This window comes from Ascaphus truei, chromosome 5 (genome assembly GCF_040206685.1).
Source record: "Ascaphus truei isolate aAscTru1 chromosome 5, aAscTru1.hap1, whole genome shotgun sequence".
Taxonomy (NCBI): Eukaryota; Metazoa; Chordata; class Amphibia; order Anura; family Ascaphidae; genus Ascaphus; species Ascaphus truei.
This window is the reverse complement of record NC_134487.1, coordinates 299319869-299345484: the sequence shown is the minus strand read 5'-3', so window position 1 is coordinate 299345484 and position 25616 is coordinate 299319869. Positions and strand designations below refer to the sequence as shown.

Here is a 25616-nt window from a genome sequence, read left to right as displayed (position 1 = left end):
GGGGTAAATGAAGGGGGGGGTGGATATAGAGGAAGGCACAGAGGGAACTGATTGGCCGACTGTTTCTTTATAAAAGTGGACTAAGTATGAGTAGAGGTGGAGTGGGAGCGACAGTTAGCTTTACGGAGAGTACATGTAGAGGAATAACTTTGCCTTCACTAGAAATAGTGCTATTGTAACAATACATGTGGAAATCGGCAAGTATTCCTCTCCTCTCCATAGAGGAGGGTATGTAGAAGGCATGCCTGGGTACTGTGCCAGGGTGGAGGGTTAGAAAGTAGAGCAAAGTGCAGTGGATGAATGCGGGCATGCTGGTCCCGGTGGTTGGAAAGGATATTCTGTAGTTGTAAGTGGTGGGGGAAAAAAGCCCCTTAAATGTTGCACTGCTACTGGATAAATTGATGCTTAAATGGATACAGATGAGCATCTCAAATCCTAATAGTGAAAATACTGTATACAGAGACATATGTAATGCACACTAAATGTGAAACCGTGCTATACATGGGGAGGATGTGAATCTGTGTTTAAATCAGAGTTTAAAACCATTTTAATAATGATTAAAATCCCATTAACCAAGTGAACATACTATGTACATAAAGAGCAGGCGCACGTTCAATAGTCACTATTAAGCAGACCAGGGAAGCTGACCCTGACGATATTTGTTGGAAGTATCAGTGGTCAGTGGAGGACAGTGAAGAATGTAGGGATGGTTTCAGTCTGATTAGATTGCAAGTCTCTGGAATAGTATGTATGGAAGGAGTTGCAACCTATTACTACCTCCTATGTCATGCCATTTGTCAACTCCCCAATATTGGTTTTCTCGTCTCTCTGATACAGAATATGAGGAACACCTTGGAAACGGAAGGACTTCGGAAGACGATACACGAGTTATCAGACAAAGCTGCTGTTCTCCAAGTAAGCTTCTGCAATTCCTACTCTACACATTTGTGCTCAAACGAGAAGCATTTGAAACCATATTAAAGTAATACAAACTGTCGACAGCACTGTAGTATTAAACGTTTCCTTGTAGCCTTTTTGAGATTGGCACAGCATGGGAGGAAAAATACCTTCAGGGAAAGTATATTCATCATCATCATCCTCCTTTTTATTGTTCTCTTTAATTCTGATTCCTTGGTCCGTTCCCTTTTACTCCCACTGTGGCTTGGGTGACGATATCCCGATTTTTAGGGTTCTGTCCCGGGTTTTTGAATCGCGTTGGCTACGCACACACGATCGGCACTTGCCGACTGCACATGTGGCGACCGGCAAGCGACGACTGCACATGCGTGATATTTGTTACGGTTTTTGCCGGGATAAATCTGGTTGCCCCAATTCTCCAACTCTGGAAGCCAAGGTGTTGGTGTAAAAGTTGCATTTCCTGAATAGAATGGGGTTTTACTGCATGCCGGACACGAGGAACGCTTTGATCTCCCCATTATCTTCGCAAAAAAAAATATTTCTCGTGTTTTTAATATTCAGAATAACTTTTTATTTTTTTTAACAGATCATTTTTCTTTTCTGCTTTAGTTGCAGTTGAGTGACTTTGAGAACACATTGAATAAAAAAGATACCAGCCTTCACATGGTTAGTCATTTTAAATTCAAGCATTTGATGGTTTATAAGTGGAAACTAGTTTCACATATCTTAAAGCAAAGTGAGCGTATAAATCTACTTAAAGAACTTTTGTTCTGCGTATTGTTGTATTTTGATGCATCATTTTAATATAAACTGCATTCCCATTACAGCAAGTTGATACCAGTTAAGAATAATTCCATTATAGAACATACCGGGTACAGCGGCCAGTGTACTGTATGTTGGAAGATGGCACATGCAGAACATAACAGAAAATGCTAAAAATGATTAACTTACAATGGAAAAGTTGGAAAAGTACTATAAATTGCAATTGGTAGTTTCATAACATGTTCAATAATGCATTATACGTAATGGAAGAAGTTACTATAGATATGAGAAAAACCACCCCCCCTATAAAGGGATATTTATTGACCATCATGAAGCTGCCATGTTACTATAGTTAATTGCTAACCGAAGAATAGTTTTGTTTTTATAAAAGTGACAGTGTTGATATGTGATTATGTCCAGTCCCCTGTGGGACTCAATACGCCTCGTGGGTTCATGTTTCAGAAAGAGCTCTACATCGAAGAGTTGAAGTCTTCATTTACGGAATACACTTCTGTCATTGAGGTAATGATGGAGATCAATATTGTAAACTCATTTTCTTCATTAGTCTGTGTGGGTTTAAGAAATTAATTTAAGTTCACTTGAAGAAACAAATGAGGTTTAAAAATCCCTGCGCACTTTATAATTTCATGTGTAAATATTCTAATGTCGCCTGAAAGGAATCGCAACCTACACTGAATTTATTGTCAACATCCGCAGTGCCTGCAGTAATTAAGCGTGGGTGTACTGTTCACACTAGTTAAATAGAATGGTGTAACACACAGATATGTCACTTATAAGTTCATTTAATATAGCTGCATGTATAAAGTAATTTTTTTTTTTTTTTTTTTAAGTTATCTGATGAGATAGTTAACATGTAGTGCTTTTCACCCAATGGGACTCAAAGCTCTCCTCAATTACAGTATAGCGCGCGGTACACGGAACATACGATTATTAGACACAGTCCCATGCTTAGATGAGTTTACATTCTATGATTTTGGTGCCTGAGGCACAGGGAGATAAAGTGACTTGCCCGGGAATTGAACCGTGTCTTTGCTCACTGGGCCGTTCCTTTTCCCTTTTCTAGGCTATTTCTAATCTCTGCGTTTCACCTTACTTTCTAGAATTTAAGAGCTGAAAAAGCTAAACTGGAAAATGACCTGCAGCAAACGCAGCAAGAGCTTATAACGTGAGTACTTTATTAAAATGAGAAGTGCATGTTGCAAACCAATGAGAACTTATGTGTTTGTTTTCCTTCCTAGAAATGGGATTACTGCACCAGTCGCACACAAGTTTAACCACAGCCTTATAGGAGGTTTGAGTTCATTGCACTCTGAGCTAGAACTTGCTCAGCAGTTTCCAGAGGTATGAATAACACGTCTTCGCTTCCAAATATGAGACTAAAGCAAATCTCAGTGCGTCCTGTATGGTTTTGAAAGCTCATGGGTGATATCATTGATGTTGGCCCAAAAGAAGGTGTAAGAGTGCTAGATCTCACACTCGTGTGGGGCTTGGTATGTTACATAATTATGATTTATTAGCCGCATCACTTTCTCAAGGATTACCTTGTAAACCCGCACTATGGAAAAGCCAAGTGAAAACTATTTCACAGTGACACAAGTATTGTATGTCTTTATTTATATAGCGCCATTAATGTACATAGCGCTTCACAGTAGTAATACATGTGGTAATCAAATAAATAACAGATCATGGGAATAAGTGCTTCAGACATAAAAGTAACATTAAGGAAGAGGAGTCCCTGCTCCGAGGAGTTTACAGTCTAATTGGTAGGTAGGGAGAACGTACAGAGACAGTAGGAGGGAGTTCTGGTAAGTGCGTCTGCAGGGGCCAAGCTTTATGTGTCATGTGTTCAGAATATCCACAGTGCTATTCATATGCTTCTTTAAGCAAGTGTGTCTTAAGGTGCGTCTTAAAGGTGGATAGAGAGGGTGCTAGTCGGGTACTGAGGGGAAGGGCATTCCAGAGGTGTGGGGCAGAAAGTGAAAAAGGTTTAAGGCGGGAGAAGGCTTTAGATACAAAGGGGGTGGAAAGAAGACATCCTTGAGAAGAACGCAAGAGTCTGGATGGTGCAAGTAATGCCTTCCGTGTTGGAAGCTGAGCCCCTGACCCATATATTCACAGGTTATTTAATAATGTAATAGTAATTAAGTGGTATACGGACGGTTGCTAATGGCATCTGGTAGGTCGTTTTTGGTAAATGTTACTCAAAAGAAGCCTGGTGAGTCCTAGTGATCATTCTAGCACCATTTATGGGAAACTGTCCATGGCGAATTTCTGCATTTGATTCTTCTAAGATTTGCACGTTGTACAATCTTTGGCTTCAGGTCTCCGGGGCTGAATGGATGTGTGTATCTGGACACACGTCTTCCCTTGATGTAACATTGGACCGGGAGGTGCTTATGTTACTTCAAGGCCCTGGACCGGAACAAGTAGCGTCAGAATTTAAAGCGATCATCCAAACACTGGTAAGGCACTCTGTATATTAACACATTGTGGACTGGAAGGGTTAAAATAAAGCTAATCTATCCAGCCCACTAACAGAATAGATAGATGTTGAAATATCCTAGTATGCCATAAGTGTGTCTGCATTTTCTATGGTGAAACCGAATACGGTTAAGTGATTTTTGTATGGTTTTCTCAAAATGGCTTTGCTGAATTAAATAGATTGTGCATTGCTTTCTTTGGGAATCGGGTTGGCCTCCCTTACATACTCGTGTAAAATCCTTTGTCATTCCATCACTACTTTTATTAGGGCAAAAATATCTGTTCAGATTGGTGACATTACGGTTACAGTATTTTTACTTTTTTTTTTTTGTTTGTTTTTTTTTACTGTCCTTTCCATAGCAAGAGAACACCTGTGACATGACCGACCTTGTAGTCATTTATTTGAAACGTATAATCGAATCGGAGATGGGTGCGAAAGACCTACCTGCGAAAATGCTTGAGGTAAGTCGCGTTTTGGCCTTTTTCAAAGCTGAATGCAATATGAAAAAAGCCAGGACTCCATCCTCAATGACAAACCTCTGTTTTAAGGAGGGAGACGGTTTATGTACGCAGGCTGCTAATTATCAATGTAATTAATATAAAATAGTTGAAAAAGGATAAAAAGATGAACTACCAAAAACAGAGGTGGAGGGAAATGGAAAATACATTTGCCCATCATAAAACGAAGGTACAGCGGCTCCTACGCGTTTCACGCTCTCGGATGCATTATCAATACAATGGTAGGAGCTTGCAATCTAAAGATTAGCATAAGGGAGGAATTTTCTTTAAGATGATGGTTCTGTATTAAATATTGTTTTGAAGATGCAAGTTAAATATACAATATATAGTATGTCTAAACATGCTACAGAAATTGCATACACTGGAGCAAAGGTTCTTAACTCCAGTCCTCAAGAACCCCCCCAACAAGTCAGGATTTTGACTTTGCCACTGATTGAGCGACCTGTGCTGAAGCAGGGATATCCTGAAAACCTTACTTGTTGATAACCCCTGCTCTATAGCAATCATGGTTGGTCTACATTATTCATGGTACCCTTCAAATGTGACATGTGCCTGGCTTCTAAACACACTATTTAAAGGGAGCTGTTGGACTGGATAAGCCAACCTTCTAATGTTTGCATTAATGTTGATTCATATTTAATAAAAGAACCCTAAACTCACCCGAGGGTCACAACTGACCACCATACTATATAATATTGCATGGGTGTTTTACCCCTGTTTGTATATGCGTAATATTAATAGGGTTTGAAAATGGGTCATAAAATGTGTTAACATTGGTACTCTGTTTTTAGTAGAAACCCTGTGTCTCCTGGATATTGTGTCTCCTGGATATTGTGTCTCCTGGATATTGTATGTTGGCAAAATGAGTAGTTATCAAGTTTTGTTCAAATGTTCTTAGATAATAAAGAAAGACCTGAAAGAAAAGCGAAATACCTGGACACAGAAGCTGAAACTGCTGGACAGGCACAAGGATTATTTGGATAAAGAGTTTATTAGACTGGCCGGGAACCTCCGTCGTATGAAGACCGAACAGCTTCATCTGCGAAAAGAGCTGTCTTGCAGGTCCGTGGATCTGCTTTTTGCACAGAGCAAAACAAGATTTATTTGGATGAATTTTAACTCAATGTGATTATTTTATTTTTACACATTTCCCCCCCGCAACCCCCCCCCCCCCCCCCAGTTTATTCTGAGCCCCTAACATATACGTTCTGTATTTTGTGATTTATTTTCTTTCACTACCATTAGACCTTTTTCAAATCGGGCAACGTTTGTTTTTTGTTTTTAACTTGCTTGAGGGTCTTGCATGAGGCAGTATAATATTGGCAGTGTAGGACCCGCTGAAATGGGGGCATTTTTGTCTTTTTTTTGTTGTATACATTTTTGTCACAAACCCAATAGCACTCCAAATGACACAAACGTACCCACACCCTGCAGAGCTTGCTAAGACTTTGTAGAAACTTAGTACCAGTTTGTATTGCAGTAGAAAATGTGAGATCCTTATCCAATGTTCCCTGTAGACCAGTCTGTCTGATACGCTGAATTGCTGCACAAAGCATTGAGAACCCATAGTGATGATTCCCACAGGGTATTCAAGATGGAAATCCTTATGTAATCCAGCCAAACAAGTATTTAATTGTGTGCCCGTTTGCATGTGATTACCCACAATCCCTGCCTGCAGGAGAAGTACTGTATGCCAAGAGATAATGGGGAGGGGCAGGGTTGCAGACCTGAGTGAGATGTGAATGTGCTCACAGGTGATATTTTTATTTGCTATTGTAATGGTGTTTCCCCCACCCCTTGAGAGATTCCCCTGTTACCAGGTGTATGGTGCATGCTACCTGTTGGCTCACAGAATGCCGAGTTGTCCGCCATGGTTGTGGGGACTGCAGGAAAGGCTTCTGGGTATATACCCGACATTTGCTCCAAGGTACACAGCGTCTCCATCTGCCATAAGCTCCACATGTATGGAGGCGATCTCCTACGGTAGAATTGGTTACCTCTCCCCAAAGGAAGAACACACACCAGGCCCGAAGTATATTCAACTGGAGCAAGTTTTATTCATGTACAGTCACAGCAACACGGCAGTCCTCTGCCCAACACAGTCTCTGTTCTGGCTCCCAGATTTTGGATGGTCCCTGGACCTTCACTACAGGTCAAGGGACCCGCAGCAGTCTTTGCTCTTCCCCAGCCCTCTAGCAGTACCAGGGGAACAGGTAATCACTCACTCCCCTTAGGGAAGAGAACCAGAACCTGCCAGTACAGAGCAGCAGTCCAGTGTGATACCTTGTCTCTCTCAAGGTAGAGACACACTACTGAATTGGGGGTTGCACCTCCCTTAGGTACAGTAGGGGTAAGGTACTAGGTCTGAAGCCAGGATTGGGCAGCACTCAGACCTAATCCCACCTCCTCCCCTGTCACTCAAGGGGATGCATTGTGTGGGGAAAACCCATGATTAATACTGGCACTGCCTGCTCTTACCAGGACTTGCATGTCAGTGAGGGCAGAATGGAAGTCAGAAACCAGCCATGGCTACACTATTAGAAATACATTTGTGTCTGTTTTTCTAAAAAAAAAATGTGCACTGGCAAAAGCAAAAAAACAATCTTCTTTAGATTTCTACAATTGGTGTAATCTCTTTCCTTATGGATAATATTCAGTAACACGAGGGGAAATGAACCAAAGATGTTCCAAGTCAGGGAGCATCATTCTTTGTTTATTTTTGCCAAAGGGGAAATTGAATAATACTTCAATTCCAGACTCTCCTATTTTGGGCCTAGCTCGGTTTGGTCCAGGCAGGTTCTTTGCACAAGAGGAGGAGGAGAATAGATTGCTCCACTTGTGCTTGGCTAATGAGTCTGAATGTTATAAGGTTCCTGAACTTGAAGCTGGGGGTGATACGGAGCCGTTTATAGTATGTATTCTTCAAAATAGTCTTTCAGCAACGACTGAGCCACTGAAGCAGGGATATCCTGAAACCCTAACCTATTGGTGGCCCTTGAGGACTAGAGTTGAGTACCACTGGCCTAGACCTATATACACTGACACATTCTGACAGACCCTCACTCTCTCTGTATAGACATGTTCATCCTGTTTCTCGTTCTACCGTAGTTATCCTGTGTGTCGGCAAGTCCCCCACACACGTAATACCCTATCCATATAGAGATGGGGAGGAGCTGACATGACTTGCGTATGTGGGACTGTGGTGGTTAACTGCCATAGGGCCTGCCTAGTGTTACAGTTTGGCAGTGAAAGCATGAATGCGTGCAAGTGTAACAATGTAACAGAAACCAATATATGCAGGTGCACATCCCTGTAAGCAAAGCACAGTGCTAGGGAAGCCGTCTCTAACCAGCGCTGGTAACATCGAAGGCCTACGAAATTCTGACTATTTTAGGGAAATGGTAACTTGTAGTGCAGCGTTTAGTTTTTGTTTGTTTTTAAAGTTGCACAAAAAAATAGCTGGTTGATCCTTTTGTGCTACAATAGTTGAAGCTTTGAGGGAAGATTCGGAGATCAAAACCAGAAGTGGCAGTAGCGGCTCTTTAACCTGAGAGCAATGTATCTATGCCAGCCGAGCTCTGCAATGGCACTATTTAAAACGGCAACACTGGCCTATGCACTTGGCAACCAACCAGTAAAAAATTCATTCAATTGGCTCCAGCATGAACTTTTTGCCATTTGTATGGACCACAGCTTTTATTTATTCATCGCATAGATTCCTAGAAACTGATCAGTAAGCTACTTACAATTTGTCTAGCACCACTCTCCCCTTCCCCCACTGTTTCAAAGCCTGACCCTTGTCCTGTTTCTATTTTTCCCAGAAAGATGCTTTCTTGTGTTCTGACACCTTTTTTTGAGTTGCTTGGGGATCCTCCACCTTCTCCCTTTCTCTTCTTCTTCCCAGGCATGCATGTTGAGGTTTTAATTGTAAACCACGAGCAAAGTTTGTTTGGGAACATCTGTAGAGTTAGGATTTGTTTTTACAAGACGAGAATTGTTTTAGTTTGAAGTTCTGCAGCCTATAGTGGCCCTGGAAAAGTGTACATTTTATTGTAGCTAGTGTTGCCTTTCAATAAACCAGCAAAAGCTTTTCAAATATAATATAACATTTTAGTATGGAAAGATTTGTGAAACCTTGCAGATCTCTCCTTGCGCACCAAAAAGGGACATGTGAAGTCTCCATATCGGTAGCCTATAATCTCGTCTATAAAGGACTGTCGTTGGTGCATTAAAATAATGATCTACAACATCTAGACTACGTCCTGTAATACGGTGCACAGTACATTTACATAGGTTGGCACAAATTAAAATGCACAAGGTCAGGCAAAAATTACTTCTAGGAATTTTGATCAACCACCAAATTTTATTTGGCAACAGTAATTGTAAAATACACTTTGAAATTCTGTGGGAAGACTATTCCGTTTTCTGTGTTTATAAAATAAACACTGCTTTAACCCTGAGGTGCCCAGGTCAAGCTCATCACAGCCACTAGCTGACTGTCTATACAGTATACTTCTCCCTTTTGTACAGGTCCCCATGTAATAAACTAGTGTTTGCCGCCCAGTATTTTTATTTTATTTCTCAATTCTGTTTAAAATCATTGGTGGTTTTTTAAAATAAATATGATTGTGTTTATTAAAACTGAACTCCCCCCAGTGCCATCAAAAGGGGTTACCAACCTCAGAAGCGAACGCATAATAAAATCCTGCTTTTCAATCCTTGTGTGTTTGTTTGTTTTTTGTTTTTTAAGCGCAGGACGTGCTGGGGGGGGAGATAGGTAATGAACATTGAGTTTTAACTGAGGATGCTGTGCACACACGGAGTACTTCCAATGGAGTTAAACTTGTGGGCTTCTGGGGGAATTGCTGCTTTATTTTGAGGCCTGTTTATTGTTGTAATAAATACACATAATAAGCCCTTTATAACCATCTATGTAAATGTTACACCGTATAATCTGCAAACTCTTCATGTCATGTGAGTGTTACAGGAAGGGAGAAAAAAAAAACCCCTCCAGACAGGTGCACAGGTTTTGAAAATGTAATTTGCTTGTGGTTTCCACTTATTCTCTACAGACTTCATGATCTGGAGACGGTGAAGCAGCAACAAGAGGAAGCTGAGGAGAGGGCAGATGCCACCGCTGACCGGCTTCACGAGTCTGGGGTTCGACAGGAAGAATTCCAAAAGAAGGTAACCAACTGCGTGTCCCACATCTCTCCTGAACCAGACTGTGGTAACATTGTGTCACTAACTCAACCACGTAACCAACGTGACCTGCAGTTCAACATATAGCTTGGGTCGTACGCTGGTCAGCAAGATGGTTGACATAACTTGAAGTCTGATACACACCCTTGCGTAGTCTTACTGCTGATTTACTGATAACATTTTGGCTACTGCTAAAGGATACACACACATTATTTTTGATGTACTGTACACAAAATTCAGAGCCTTCTTAAAATAATTAGAAACATAGGTTCAATATTTATATTGATCATTTGCGCTCAAACTGTTCCTCAATCAGCACACAGCTACAACATGAATACTTACAAGATACAGCGCGATCTTTAAACACTGCCAAAACCCCTATAAAATGAAGTATCTCTGGATTATAATAGCATTAAAAAATTTATTAAAACTGGAAAAAAAAATTTTTTAGCTACCATTGTGCCATTAATGTATCCAGCAGTGCAGAGGTTAACTCTGGCATTTTTTTGAGTACATGGCGTTTGTACATTTGTGCCGTTTGTACAGTATGCTAATTGCCTTGTTCATGAATCCAGGTCCATGAGCTGGAGAACGCCCTTCACACTGTGCGGGCAGAGGCAGCGTCTCTGAAAGGCAAGTTAGAGGAAGCAACTTGTGTTCAGAGAGAATTCCAGGCTGCAAATAACATTTTAACAAGTAACGGTCAAGCAGTTCAGCAGAAGACAGAAGAACAGCAAAGTAAGTGCAAAGATACACTTCTAGCGGCTCTGCCATTTAAAGGGATCAATCTCTTTGGGGGCTTTCTCCCCATTAGTGATCTGTGCTGAACAGATATGTGTGCGCTTTTGCCTGTAATCTGTATACAATATCATCTGTTTTATACGGCGGTGCTTGAGTTGGATTTGCTCATTTTAAAGAGAGCTGTTTGACACTTGCTAATCTCCATTAACTTTAGACGCTTTGCTTTTTAGATATGTTTTAATATCTTAAGTGGTCTTGAGTTTGCATCAATGAGATGCCATTTTTACAGGGGGATCAACTGTGTTTAATGTGTAATCCTTGAACAAGATCCTTGCTTAAACTTGTGCACGTTTTTTTTACATGCTTAAGCAGACTTTGCAAATTTCCCCTTTTTTGGTTTGTTTTTATACAAAAGTTTGCTTAACACTAAAACATCAAAGCTACATTGCATGTTCGATTTTACATTTGTATTGCTTTTGTTCTTGAAATAAAAAAAAAAATAGTACGTAAAATGTCGCCGAGCTGCTATTTCTCCACTTTATAAAGCAAATTTTTAACAATTGGGGTCGTTTTTTGCTGGAACCTTTTGGTGCCAAATGTTAAATTCCAGTTTTGTGGATTTTTCTAACTTTCTGTAAAGTTTCATATACAATATGGCAGTGAAACAAATCTGTCGGATTCTACGTCTCCAGTACCCTTTTATGTCTTCATTTAACATGCTGAACTCTGACTTTTTAATTGGGTGTTTTGCATGTAGTACTAATGCGTTTAATGGATGTACATGGAGACCATTGTACAATATCCTAAATGAAAAAGTAAATGATCTTCGCTACACACGTGCAGCACTTAACATCTACTCCTTGGGTAGCCCCAATATATCCGTGTGGGCATTTAAAACAGGATGTACAACGCGGTACCTTCCCGGGTATCTCGAGAATCGTGGGGTCCCCAGAGCTGAAATAAACTCTCTTCAATCCCAGGGGACTGGTCTCCCACCCATTCAACAAAAAGTGTGACTAAGGGTAACTGCTCCTTTTTACAGCCTATATATCTCTTTTGGATCTCTTGTTTCCCAAATCTTCATATTCACGTATTTGAATGATTTGCATCAGGTTGCATGCATCCTTCTGGATGGTTTATTTATTTATTTTCTCCTTATTTACAGTTAAGTTATGGGGTCTCATTTTATTTCTTTTTCCAGTGAAAATCGTATCCACAGTTCAATTCCTCCATTTTATATTTCCCTCTATCAACCAGCCTCTACACCTTTTCCTTACCACAAAAATGTAGTCACCCATGTAGCTACCCTTCTGTGGACTATGAAGTAATGTAAGGGGTTATCTGGTTGGGATTACCCTGGTATTGCCCCTCCTAATCATGTGATGTTGGATCTCTTGTGACCAGTGATGTTACCTTTGGGAGATAGATATATTTCCATCTATCCACCCAATGTTTTAGAAGCAGGTTCCTTGGAGTTCTGCACAGGGTCTCAACGTGAGTCGTGTACATACAAGTATATTAAGTGTCTTTTCACTCCTTTTCTGTTAAAGAATGAGCCCTATATAGCTAGCACCTATAGCAGTGGTTTTCAACCGGGGTGCGGCGAACCTCAGGGTTCTGCAGCAGCCAGGGGAGGAGAGCTGGGACAACTCTCCCAGCTGTCCCAGGACCGGCGGCACACTCGCATAGCAGTGAGGAGGCAGCAGCCCCCGGTCACTGCAATACTTCATCTCCCTGCCTGCTCCTGTCGGCGCTGCTGACAAGAGGAAGAGAGAGAGACACTTGAGAGGGCGGGAGCTCATTCGCTCTTGCAGAGTGTGTGTGTGTGATGGGGGGGGGGGCGTGTGTGATGGGGGGCGTAGGTTGTGGTTCCCCAGAACGTCAAAATCGAATTCTGGGGTTACCTAAACAAAAAAAAGTTGAAAACCACTGACCTATAGTAATGGCCCAAGGTAGTTCCCATGCGGGAAGAGGAGTGAGCGTGTGCTTAATAGTTGAGTGACTATGGAGCATAATTGGATCGGCCCCACAGGAAGGTCTTTGACAAACTCGCAATCCCATATGCGTGGACGAAGTATGCAGTACACAGGGGAAACTGATCCCAGAAAGGAGTTTATTCCTAACAGGGGCCCACTTAAGAAGGGGAATTGACGCTATGCAGGAGAGTGCCAATCTAACCAATACTAAGGGAAACAAGCATAAGTTCCTCCCGAGCATAGGAGTGAGCGCTGCCAGGGGAAGAACCGCAGAGTAACTTTATCATTTGCCACCAGTTAATGTCTAACATGAAATATGTCCTTGTATGGTGAACCTTCTAAACTGATGTGAATAAAGCTCTTTTTGTACTATAAAAGATCCTGATGCCCATCCTTATTCTCTGCATATCCATGCCCAGCCTGCACTGACCCAGCACCCTGAACATGAGACTACGCACTGCCAAGTATATAGTTCAACTGGAGACAAACTCATTTACAACCGAGCAAGGAGGCTTGCACCCAAATATGTGTGATTTTTATTTTTGGGAACTGCTGTACTTGTTTGTGTAGCCTCCGTGTGCACTTCTATATTGTGGAACATGTACCTGATAGAACAGACAATCTATGGATGCCGTTCAAAAAACAATTTCATAGTCGTCTTTCTTTTCTCACCTTTGGCCTCTTCATACGTGTGACAGTTTCTGATGTTTACTAGCCAATTAAATGTTTTATCTGTGGAAAATTCACGGCCGTGGCATCCATTCCGTTAATGCGCTAGTCTCCCGCTTCTGTTGGCTTCAACTACTTGGATTTTCCAATAATGAAGGGTGTAGTCGGATTAGTGGTGCTTGTGCTATTTATGTCTAAAGAGTAGTGACCAGTTATGTAAAATGGGATTTTATACATGTAGATGAGTTCCGAATGATGCGTGTCCTGTAAAATCTCTGAATGAAGCAGAGCCCTGTGTTTAGTTAACATCACTGGGAAAACCCCAAACAAAATTCCGATCTGTACAGCGTGTCATCTTTGTGTCCTCTTCCCATTGGCTTAATCCTTTTGTTGCTAGGTGGGTTTCCAATACATTACAGGCCCCTCTTGCAGCAAATTGTTTGACTCGCAAACATGTCGCCTCCGAGATGATGCAGCTGTGAGTTACTGTGTATGTACACAATTTGCTGCTATTTACTTGGTATATGTCGTCCTTGTAGAAACTATTAATTCGCTGCAAGAAAAGTTGTTTAAAGGACAACTCTGTGGATTGCTGTGTCAGGTACGACCCGTTTATGTAATCTGGTGGAGGAATCCATGCACTTGCCTATTTTTACCAATTGTGGTGACCCCAGCACGTCTTCATGGTAGCACACGGCCTGCATATGGGTGGCCCTTTCTTCTTTTGTACACAATTTAAGATTGCTTCGATAGAGATGCACATTGTTTACCTGGGAGCTTCCAAGAAAGGGACTATGCAACTCATGCCACTTTACTGTTGCTTTGACCCCATCACTGCCAGCAATACGTGTCCTGTAATTGTTTCCTGTTTTGGTGAATGTTTTAATATATATGCTGCAAAGTGTTTTATGTGACATATGATTTTAGTATTCTATAAAATGGCGTGTGCTTCTTCTGTGGTTAGAGTTGCGTGGATTGGGACCCAGGAGATGACCATCCCATCTCCACCCTGAATGTAGGCCCGCGTCTTGTAAATGAAGATAAGGTGTGTATTGACATTGTACGTTCACTGCCAAAGGGCTTCTAAGTACTCTGTGTAATCCACATTTGACTGGACATAAACAGACTTCATACTTGTCAAATCTTCCAGTAAACGTCTGTGTGGGATTCTCCAAAGAAGGTTCTTTTACAAACACACAGACTAGATTGGTAACTTGTACGGCTTGGAACAGCTGTGATAGGATCAGATAACTGGCTTCCCTTCAATAAACAGAGGGAAGCAAAGCTAGGCAGCCTCTCCGAACTAATACCGGGACATTTACGTTTCCAAGCATAAATATTTGCAAATTTACAAATATGCTTTTTCTCCTTGTTAGAGTTGCTTTTGCAAGCGGTTTGGTATCCAAGAAACAAGCCGGTTAACTCGACCTCGCAAGACTTCACGTTCCTCTGACCCTCTGTGCTTCTATACACCTTTACTAGGTAATATAAAGTCAGAATGCTTTCACTGTAAAGCAGCTGCGATACTGTTGCAGCAGGTACTGTTCAGAGGTTCCATGTCAGTCACCTGAAATGGGTGGGGAGTTTGGTTTTAATACATCCATGAATAATGGATATTCCCATGTTGGTGCCTGGTTTGGGTGTCAAAAACAGGAGAAGTCTGGTATGTGTTTTTTTTTTAAAAAAAAAAATATTTTTTTATTTATTTAATTATTAATAATAATTATAATATTATTAAGAATTGCTCTCCACAAAAGCGTTTTTGAAAAGTTACCTTTTTAAAAGGCAGCCTTGTTTCTGTAAAGGATCCTCTGACTTGTCAAAATATGTATGGATTTGGAAGGGGAAAAAAATGAGTACGGTGAGATTTCATCTCTAAGCAACTTTTTGTTTTAAAACAAATTGCATTTGTGTTTGAGATATTCTAGTGAGATGGGGAACTCTGGAGGAGGAGGGGGCTGTTATGTGGTCACTTAGTGAGACCTGCCTAATTACTTAATAAATAGTCTAGCTGCAGTCATAGTGTACTATATAAGTTTAATATTTTGAAATAGTAAATCAAACCAACGTCATGCATTGCATGAGATTTTAACTCTTCTATAGATGTTAACCTGCAGGATAGTCCTATGTGCTTTTATACAACGTTATATATAGTTACAGTATCACAAGTACAAACAATGCAGATATTTTTTATTCCTCAGGTAATAACCTCTCCGCAGGTGTTGCATGCTGCTGCAGTTTGGGAGGGTTATGAGCTGATCATTGACTGTCCCTATAATGTACTTTTCAGATGCACTAACTCTGGAAATCCTGCAGTTGTATCCAAGACGTGGGGTGCGTAATTATACTTGCATAGCAACCAGAACTCAGCCGAAATCTGACACGTCCAAACGCAAGGATCGGAGTAAGGCAGCTGCGTCAGAGAGTGCTTTACTGAACCCAAACAAGTGCGTATTCACAGTACATGACCTTAACATAACACAGCCCATACAGAGCTGTGTGGGGAGGATTCAGCAGCAGTTAAGCACTTGTGACATTTCCATGAAAACCTTCCTTGGCTTAAGCAGTTTGTAAACTTGCAAGAAATCCGTTTGGATTTGCAGCTCATTGTTATGTGACATTCATTAATTTACTGCACAATTTTCCAAACGAACCTTTGCAATTAATACTTTCCATTTGTTTTCCTGCATGATTTATTTGCAAAGGTTTCAATAAATTCTCAATTTGCGACTAGTTTTAGATAATCAGACTTCCCATCCTGTACACTGTCTGAATTTATCTTCTACGCTACCCTATTGGTATATAATGTGCGTTCTAATTTAATATAGTAAATGATTAACTGATTGCTGGCATTGCAATCCATGAAACATATTCTACAATGGGCTGTGTATCCAAACGGTCATTATCGCCCTTTGAGCCACCTCCTACCACGTGACGATACATGTGGTTACCAAGTATCCTCCCACAATTCCAAGGTACATTCTGGAAAATTGAACAGCTCCCACTCAAAGGCTTAAGTCTGGCAGTGAGCATTGAAGAAAGACCCCCATCAATGTGTCACTGACACTAATATCCAGTTCTCCCACAGGGAGGTGTATTTTCTGTTGGTGTTTTGGAAGTGTGGGCAGTATATAGCTGTAGTTTCTAGGAGGCCGTATTTTTGCTCCCCTTCTATATGGTGTATTAAGTGTTAGAAGGTACAGTGGTAACCATACTGAACATTGCTTTATACCAAAGCATTTTCTTTTCGTGGTGTATACTGTATACTGTATGCTAATGTATCACGTTGGGCATGCTTACAGCTGCACAAGCAACGGCGGGAGGCATGGACGGCAAAATATTTGAATATTTCCTACTTGGGTTCATTAAACCCAAAGGCCGCATGCAAACCTCTGTCACACAATGTCTTTCGGTGGAAAGAATGAACAGAAAAACAAATTGGGGTGTAAAGGTATGGTGGACACGCGCTGTACTAGTGATACCGACCTGTCTGCCACTGGGCTGTCTAAAGATGGGGTATAAAAGCAAATGGAACAGACTCTGAGACAAATAACTTTATTAATAGGTTCAAGTAATACATTGTTATAGGGTTAAGTAATACATTGTTATAGGTTCAAGTAATACATTGTAATAGATTCAAGTAATACATTGTTATAGGGTCAAGTAATACATTGTTATAGGGTCAAGTAATACATTGTTATAGGTTCAAGTAATACATGGTTATAGGGTCAAGTAATACATTGTTATAGGGTCAAGTAATGCATTGTCATAGGGTCAAGTAACACATTGTTACAGGTACAAGTAATACATTGTTACAGGTACAAGTAATACATTGTTACAGGTACAAGTAATACATTGTTACAGGTACAAGTAATACATTGTTACAGGTACAAGTAATACATTGTTACAGGTACAAGTAATACATTGTTACAGGTACAAGTAATACATTGTTACAGGTACAAGTAATACATTGTTACAGGTACAAGTAATACATTGTTACAGGTACAAGTAATACATTGTTACAGGTACAAGTAATACATTGTTACAGGTACAAGTAATACATTGTTACAGGTACAAGTAATACATTGTTACAGGTACAAGTAATACATTGTTACAGGTACAAGTAACACATTGTTACAGGTACAAGTAACACATTGTTACAGGTACAAGTAACACATTGTTACAGGTACAAGTAACACATTGTTACAGTGGAAGTTCATATTTCGGAAGGAACTAAATCCTCCCCAATTTATAAAGATGAACATGCTGCACTTTGTAGCAGGACGGACTTCATCTTGGAGCAGGGATGGGAAACTCCATTCCTCAAGGACTACCAACAGGTCAGGTCCTGATGATATCCCTGCTTCAGCACAGGTGGCTCAATCAGTGCCGGTCAAAGACTGCACCACCTGTGCTGAAGCAGGGATATCCTGGAAACCTGACCTGTTAGTTGGCCCTTGAACTGGAGTTGCCCCCTCCAGAGGAATGTTACTTAATATTGCTCCCAATTGTTTCGTACCAATAACTATCGTTTTCTTCATTTTCATCCTCGTCACATACTTTGTAAAATCCTACAGAATTTTTATTTTTTTAAGCAAATATGATCTAAAAACACCAGAAATGGCAGCTATTTTGAATCCCGTACATCTAGTTTATAAGACTCTTGCCTGTTCTCTGTTTGGAGTCGCTGCTGCATCCTGATCACTAAGAAAAGTAGATTCACTTCTTAAAAGGCGGCCTCGTACATCGCTTTGCATCAGGACGCTCCTAATCCAAATTCAATATCCCGGAAGCCGCTTCTCCGTGCCGGAGAACGTCTTAATCCCGTTCCTGTGAATGTGGCGGGTCTCTTCTCCAGCCCACGGAAGTGGCCTCATCACATATTGAATCATGGATTTCAATGGAATGCTTTTTCATTAAATATCATTCCTTGGCCCAGAAAAACCATTGGAAGTTTGTGTGTTCTGAGATTTAATTACTTTTTGCAGTTTTACTGGATATATTTCTTAAACCTGTCGGTTATCAAATAAATATTAAAAATGACAGAGTGTGTGTACTTCAGAGTACTTTGCATGCATTGCAAATCCATTGTCTGTTGATACAGTAAATTGTGTGTTTTTGTTTTTCTCTCTCGATTTTAAACATCTACTTTTTGCGTTGCTTCCCCTTTTCGGTCACGAGAATAACAAACTGGTCTCTCTTATTTAATATGTTTTGACGTTACTTTCCATAAGCGGCAGGTTTTAGTCTCGTGCATTTGAATAGATTGCACCAGCAGAGAGCAGTTTTACTGTTCACAGCGTAATAAGGAGACGGGGCAGTATGGGTTTACAGAACTGATGAGATTACATCTTTTCTTTTATATGTATGTGCATGTAGGAGATGATTCAGGCAGAACTGAGCAGTAGTATTCAGATTTGCACTGAAAATAGGGTATAAAGCAAAGTTCACGTTCCCATGTTGGTTGTGAGGACCAACATTAAAATTCTTCAGATATTAAATATAGTGTACTGAGCATCTCTCCGGTCTCCAAGTGTAATCCTCGAAGACACCTGTGACTCATGAAAAGGTACAAACACCTACAGCATATAACATGCATATTATCAAAGAGGACCTCTCCTCCCCCATTTACAAAGAGTCGTTATTCACTAAAACATCAATCCCTTCAATTGAATCCTAAGTGGAGGGGTAGACATTTGTCCTCTCCTGGTATGACCACAGAGCATCTTCTTGCCGTTAAATGAACCAGCCTTCCTGCTGGTCAATTCCATTTAAAGCTCCCAAAAGTACTGGTGGCTTAAATCCTGTCTGTCCTGTCTGTCCTGTCTGTCCTGTCTGTCCTGTCTGTCCTGTCTGTCCTGTCTGTCCTGTCTGTCCTGTCTGTCCTGTCTGTCCTGTCTGTCCTGTCTGTCCTGTCTGTCCTGTCTGTCCTGTCTGTTTTTAGGTCAACTGGACTGCTCCTTTTCCCACTTTTTTGGTTACATTTAAAAGGAGGATTTATTTGAAAGTGTTTTCTCTCATTCATCTGGTCTTGCCCCACAGTAATCCAAAATGCCTATACATTTAATTATAATAAATGATTATGTATATCTTGTTGGTAGGTGCAAATTGCAGTCTGTTGGGATTCAGACCGATGTGGACCTTTGTGTTAATACCACAATGATGGCGAGCCTTTCCTCAGAGGTAAACTCTACGGGTATTTACATACTAGAGCGTGATCTTTGTGCCTGATTCAGATCTCGCTGCTCGTGTCTACAAAATTTAGATTGTAAGCTCTACAGGAAAGTTCTTTTATCTGCAAAAGTGTGTGGTGTGTGTGGTGTGTGGTGTGTGGTGTGTGTGTGTGTCCTTGATTGGGGGGGGGGAAACATTTCTGTTCTAAAAGAGCTTCGTGTTGGTCTTCTGTTTCTTCTTCTTATCCCTGTATTATTCACATCTTTTCATCTAGAGCGGTACTTGCATGGAACAGATGCTTTTAATACTGGGAGGTTAATGAGTATTGAAAACTTGGCATCAACCTTTTGTGAAGATATTGCATTGTTTCCATAGCTTGTCAAATATCTGTCCAGATGATTCAAGTTCCTATTACTAACATATTCTAGCTCACACTTGCTCAGAGAGAGAGGGAGAGAGAGAATGTGTCTTTTTTTTTTTTTTGCTTGTGGAGTGTAAATAAAAAAAACTTTTGGTGTCGGCATTTGGGCATATCTACATAATTCATATGCGTGCGCATTTGGTGGTCCACGAGGATCTCCTCCCCCTCTTTCCCCTCCCCTTCCCTCCCCCCTCTCTTCCCCCCCCCCCTCTCCCTCGATGCAGTTCCACTTAGCCAGTCCCTTCCCCCACCCCCCAGGTATTAGTTCTTGTGTTTTTACTTTTTATCCATCACATACCATACTTCATTGTGAAATCCTGCAGCGGGTTTCTTGTAGAAATGTTGTTCCTTACAACAGCTTACTGACCAGTGCACCTTTCTGAAATTGCTTCTGCATTCTCTACCCAGCGAGCTGGTGCATTTCTTATTAAATGTTTCATTTCCTTGCTTTCTTGCAACTCTAATGTTACATTCATTTGTTAAAGACACAGGTCCTTTTAAGAATGTATAACTATAATGGTGCATGGTGTAGTCACTTGAGCACATTCACTGCTGGATAGGTGAGAAATACCTTGCAGGCCTGTGACACGAAGTGTTAAATAGCCGTCCATTCATTGGCTCTTCCATTAACAAGGGCGAGGTTTATTTATTTATTTTAAACTACACCTACTGTATTGTCAAACTTTTGTCCATTTTAACTGGCAAGACCGGCCAATCGGATGAACAGGGAGCTCATTGGTCCTTAACAGGACCCCAGTATGAGTGTTTGTAAAGTGAAGGTCTGTATAGAGGGGTATGCGATTATTGAATTGCTATTTAATCTGAGTTTATAAAAAACACTCTCCCTGTAACCACCAGATTAATGATGCCCACGTCCTGGCATTCTGAGTTTCCTGACAAATACATCGATATTCCCGGTGCCAGTCCCACTTTTACCCTTGCGAGGAAAACTAATGATCTGATATTGGCAACACTGAGATCTTCTCACATTTTATATAATTTACTTTCGCCCGTTTCAGATTTTACAACAGATATTATTGGGTTGTGCCAGAATTATCTTTCATAATCTAATGATGGTGAATAATGTTCCGTTGGGCCTGCTGTGTCAGGGACTCTGGAATTTGGCGCGTTTCAAAGTTTTTCCGAACTGATGGTGAATCTGCAAACTGTTTATCATGTACACATGGCTTTCCTTCGTTGCTTTATTGCCGACCAAGTCATGGACCCATGGTCTTCCATGATGGACCCAGAAGAAACAGAACTAAAATTGTTCTCAAAGTTAACCCCTTGGTTTCTGTACTGCTCACACTTTAATCCTCGCATGGCTTTATCATGCCAAACCTCTTATGGAAGGCTTATTTGTCCGTCTTAGTTGGTGGTGTTTTTTTGTTTTTTTTTGTCTGTTTGTTGGTTCTTTCACTCTAAAAGCTACTTGGGAAGTTGGATTTTTTTCTTCACTTGAATAGGTGAAAGTTATGAGTCCGAATGCTGGATGCTGAACTTGGATAAGAGGGTTGAGTTCTTTCGGTTTCCTATGGCCCAAACCGGTTTAGTGCTGGCAATATCAAAAACCACATTGTGGCGTTTGATGTCACTTTTTTTTCATAAGGTGTCAGGGTTGCACCTTCAAGACAAAATCACACATTCTATAGAAGGCATATGTTGATTTCCAGCCTTTTTTTGTAACAGGAAGCTGAAGCAATAGTCACTTCTCTTTTTTTTTTTTTTTTGGGTACTTCAACAAAAACTTGATGGTGAATTTGTATTCAATTGAAATAAGTACTGTGGTGTGTACAGGACCTGTTCCCGGGGAGCTATCGCCCTTTGTGGGGGGCGAGCATTGCATTGGGACATTTAACATTTAGTATCCATTACTTACAGGGTATGTTCTGCTGCTCTCCTGAGCTCGGAGAATATGAAAATTCAATGTTTACAATATTGTAATCTGAAAGCATGACGTGAGCAAACATTTGAATGCCCGTGAGGAAGGCGTTTCTGTAGTGACTTTCTTTTAGCTGCGGTTGCTGGTGGTGGTAATGGTTTTGGATATCAAATAATGCAGTAAGTATGAGATACAGTACTATTTATTTATTTTTGTCTCTTGGGGGAACTCAATAATTTTAATGGCGAGCTGAATCTCCTTGTGGGTTTATTGAATACATCCTATAATCTGTTGCTAAAGACATTGATGTAGATTTCCTAATATACCTGTTTTGTTTTGGTAATAAAGTATAACTTGCATTATGGAAATGTTATATCGATGTGGGTGTGATGGTTTATTACAGGAATGTATAACTCGGACGCGTTTGAAAAAAAATGTTTATGTAGTTCACAGTAAAAACTAGCGTAGGGGGTATTATAGAGGGGGGTTGAATCTCGGTGGCAGCGCCTTATTACCATGGCCGAGATTTATTTATTAATTACTGGAAAGCTTTGGTTCTGAAAATGTATGGCTAAAAAACGTTTCGGTAACTTATTTCCCGATTGTGGCGTTTTACTGAAGGAGTTCATGTAATTTTGACATGGTTTGTGTCATTATGCAGAATAAGAACAGCAGGGCACACGGATTTTGAATAAAAAGAAATGTAATCCAGTCAAAGAAACCAACGTTTCAACTGCCACGCCGTCTTCATCAATGTGAGGGCCCTCCCTTTAATAGACACTGTGTGGCAGTCAAAACGCTGGATTAAGTTTCTCTTTCTGCAAAGTCCGTGTGCAGTGCTGTCCTTATACTCCATTATTTTGGGGATTTACAGGACTTTTCCCACTTCTACAAGCAACGGCATATTGAATTTTGACACCTTTTTAGGACGCGTGCCTACAGAACTCCTTCTTCTCTCTGTCATTGTCATTATTTTTTACATACCATGAAATGTAGTTCATAATGATCTGTAGGAGACTTCATGTAATGTAACATAGAAAGCAGAGTGGGTTGGTATATTATCGGTTGCATGGGCAGTTCATGTTGATCTAAATAGTCCTGTCCCAGTGGGCTTGCTTTCCTCGCCCTGTGCTCTGTGTGGGACCTCCTGAATATCAGAATATTCCTGATTTCTCCAACAACTCTTCTGTGCTGCTACTCTAATAAGGATCTGGCTATGGATACAACTACTACATATAACTCCAATAGTTTTAGCACCTTTTTTTTTATTGCCATGTTTAAATATTTCTGTAAAGCTTTTAAACCTTTACATTGACTACAAAACCAATGGGTAAAATAAACATTCACGGTTAAGCCGCACACTGCTGGTCGCCAGAACGGGATCCCTGAAAGGGTAATATCCTGGTGAATGTTGCACGTGATGCATTAAACGGAGAGAGAAGATTTTGTATTGTTGCTTTAACTTTTATTTAAAAAAAATGCTGTAGCTATAAAAAAAAATCATTTTTAATCAAATGTTACATATTTATATTGATTTCCGGAAACCCTAGAGAGCAGCAAAGCATTTCGTCACAGCAAAATGAGTTGGTTAATGCAAGAAAAGGTCAAGTTAAATTGTATAATTGAATCATATTAATAATTTAAATTACTGTATTTGAGTTTAGTACCATCATAAAAGACTCCATGTTTCTGTGGCTCTTGCTGTATAAAGTAATATTCCAAAGTGTTGTGAAAGATTGTAGCATAAACAATTTTTTTTTTTAAGTAACGTAAGCACATATGGCTTTTATTAGCTTTTATATAGGGGTAATATATTTCTCACTGTCAGACGTGATTTTGTAACGGGATCATAATGGTTTGAACTCTAAATAGACAAATTCCTGGAGCTTCTGAGGGCCCTAAACACTGAGGGTTAAATGGAAAGGAAGAAAATCCTACAAAATGTCTTAACCCCTTCACTGCCAAGGGTCTTGCCACTTGCTACAGAGCTTTGGGTCAAGACGTGGTCCAGCTTTGAAACAGGGAAAGGGTTAATGGGCGTAGCCTTTTCTTTCTCCTGTGAGTTTTGCTTTGAACTTGACGTATTTATTGAGCGTTTAGGATTTCGGAGTAACGTTCATATTTCACAGGTAGTATTTATATTTGTTTTATTTCCTTTGCTTGGAGGGCGGCTCAGCCGGTCATACATTGCTCTATAACAGGGGTGGCCAACTCCCGTTCTCAAGGGCCGCCAGCAGGGCAGGCTGTCCCTGCGTCAGCACGGTTGGCTCAGAGCCCCTTGTGCTGAAGCAGGGATATCCTGACCTGCTCTATATAATGTCGTGGTATTGCTGATTTGTACAGTAGTTTGTGATACTAGCAGCCATAGTGTTGGCACGGCCCAGGGTCTTGGAACAATATGATACTGTGCAGCGTTCCCTGCAGAAAGATTCAAATGGCCCGAGCGTAAATAGTACAGATTTGCATGTGCTAAATGTTAATCACCCGGTGTGGGGATGGAAGGAGGGGGGAAATGGCATGTTTTGCAGGACAGGGTGTATGCTCCGTATGCTTATCCGATGCCAGCTTCCCCTCTGTAAGTGGCCGGCAGAGGCCAATATGCCTAAGGCCTGGGACATGGTTCAGCAGGCCGTGCTGAGCCACGCTGAACCGTGCTGAGCAGATGCACTTACCCCCTGCATCTGTGATCAGCGCGGCTTTAGCAGCCGCTTCCGCACGCGTGCGGAGGCTCAGAAATTTTGACCAGACAAGCAAGTTTAAATTTCGGCGCGGAGGAGTGGTCACGTGACCGAAAACAGCCAATGGGAGCGAGGGACTAGCCACGCCTCCCGCCACACCTCCGTCACGCCTTTGCCCCGCCCCCAAAGCGCGCTCACTGCCTCGCCTGCCAGGACGCAAAAAAAGCTCCTGCCTGAGCAGGCGAGGCAGAGCAGGAGCGCGGATCAGCGTGGCCCGAGGCACCATGCCCGAGGCCTAAGACTTTAAAACCCTAGCTGTGCTTATACCCCTGGGATAAAGTCCTGGAATGTGCAGAAGCGATGCAGAACGCGCCAGGAAGCTTCTCGTCACATTGCTGGGAGGGTTACTGCCAGTTGCAGAAGCGATGCAGAACGCGCCAGGAAGCTTCTCGTCACATTGCTGGGAGGGTTACTGCCAGTTGCAGAGATGGAAAAGGTACCGCCTCAAATTTTGCCTTTAGGGAAATTTCTGATGGTCCCACTCCTTCCTGGGAGCATTGTGTACAGCAGTTGATCTTGTTCATTATGTGATCAAATACTTATCATGGCCTTTATTGCTGCTTTACTTAACCCTTTGGTTCTCTGACAGATGTGTAACGCATTGCTCTGGCATCCTCGTGTAGAAAGGGTAGTGGTACGGTGCCTGGCAAGATAAATACAATATATAAGCTATATGGACCATATATTCTGAAGATTAGTACAATATTAATGCTAAGGAAGTGAAAAATGGAGACTTCCTAAAATCTATTTCTTTAAATAGAAAGTGTTACTGTAAGTGTCAAACGGCGTTACTCTGAGATTTCAAATAACAAAACATGTTCTGCATTGGTACCCTTTCCCCTCCAGTACCATCGTATTTGGATCACTGGGTTAAGGTCCTATTGTTGGTGCTGGAGAGACAGATTTACTTTTTTTAATGCTGATTTACATTTAGAGATTATTATCTAATGAGTTTTAGCACTTTAGCAAAATCTAGCATTGTGGTTTGTTTGCTGGTGTCGTGGAGTTGAACCTCAGAACATGTGCTGTGTATCACACGTGTGTGCTGTGTATCACACGTGTGTGCTGTGTATCACACGTGTGTGCTGTGCATCACACGTGTGTGCTGTGCA

The 25616-nt window shown here is 41.1% G+C and overlaps 1 protein-coding gene across 1 annotated transcript in view; it reads left to right on the top strand.

Annotated features, from left to right (window-relative positions):
- The window catches only part of IRAG2 (inositol 1,4,5-triphosphate receptor associated 2), a 58724-nt gene that overhangs the window by 10921 nt on the left and 22187 nt on the right, over positions 1-25616 (top strand). The window contains exons 9-23 of the mRNA XM_075602862.1: positions 838-915; positions 1528-1584; positions 2143-2202; positions 2802-2866; positions 2940-3042; positions 4023-4163; positions 4543-4644; positions 5600-5763; positions 9774-9888; positions 10479-10641; positions 13829-13890; positions 14254-14334; positions 14666-14771; positions 15580-15736; positions 19391-19472. Coding sequence (XP_075458977.1) covers positions 838-915; positions 1528-1584; positions 2143-2202; positions 2802-2866; positions 2940-3042; positions 4023-4163; positions 4543-4644; positions 5600-5763; positions 9774-9888; positions 10479-10641; positions 13829-13890; positions 14254-14334; positions 14666-14771; positions 15580-15736; positions 19391-19472 — 1536 coding nt within the window. The remainder of the gene's footprint in view (positions 1-837; positions 916-1527; positions 1585-2142; positions 2203-2801; positions 2867-2939; positions 3043-4022; positions 4164-4542; positions 4645-5599; positions 5764-9773; positions 9889-10478; positions 10642-13828; positions 13891-14253; positions 14335-14665; positions 14772-15579; positions 15737-19390; positions 19473-25616) is intronic.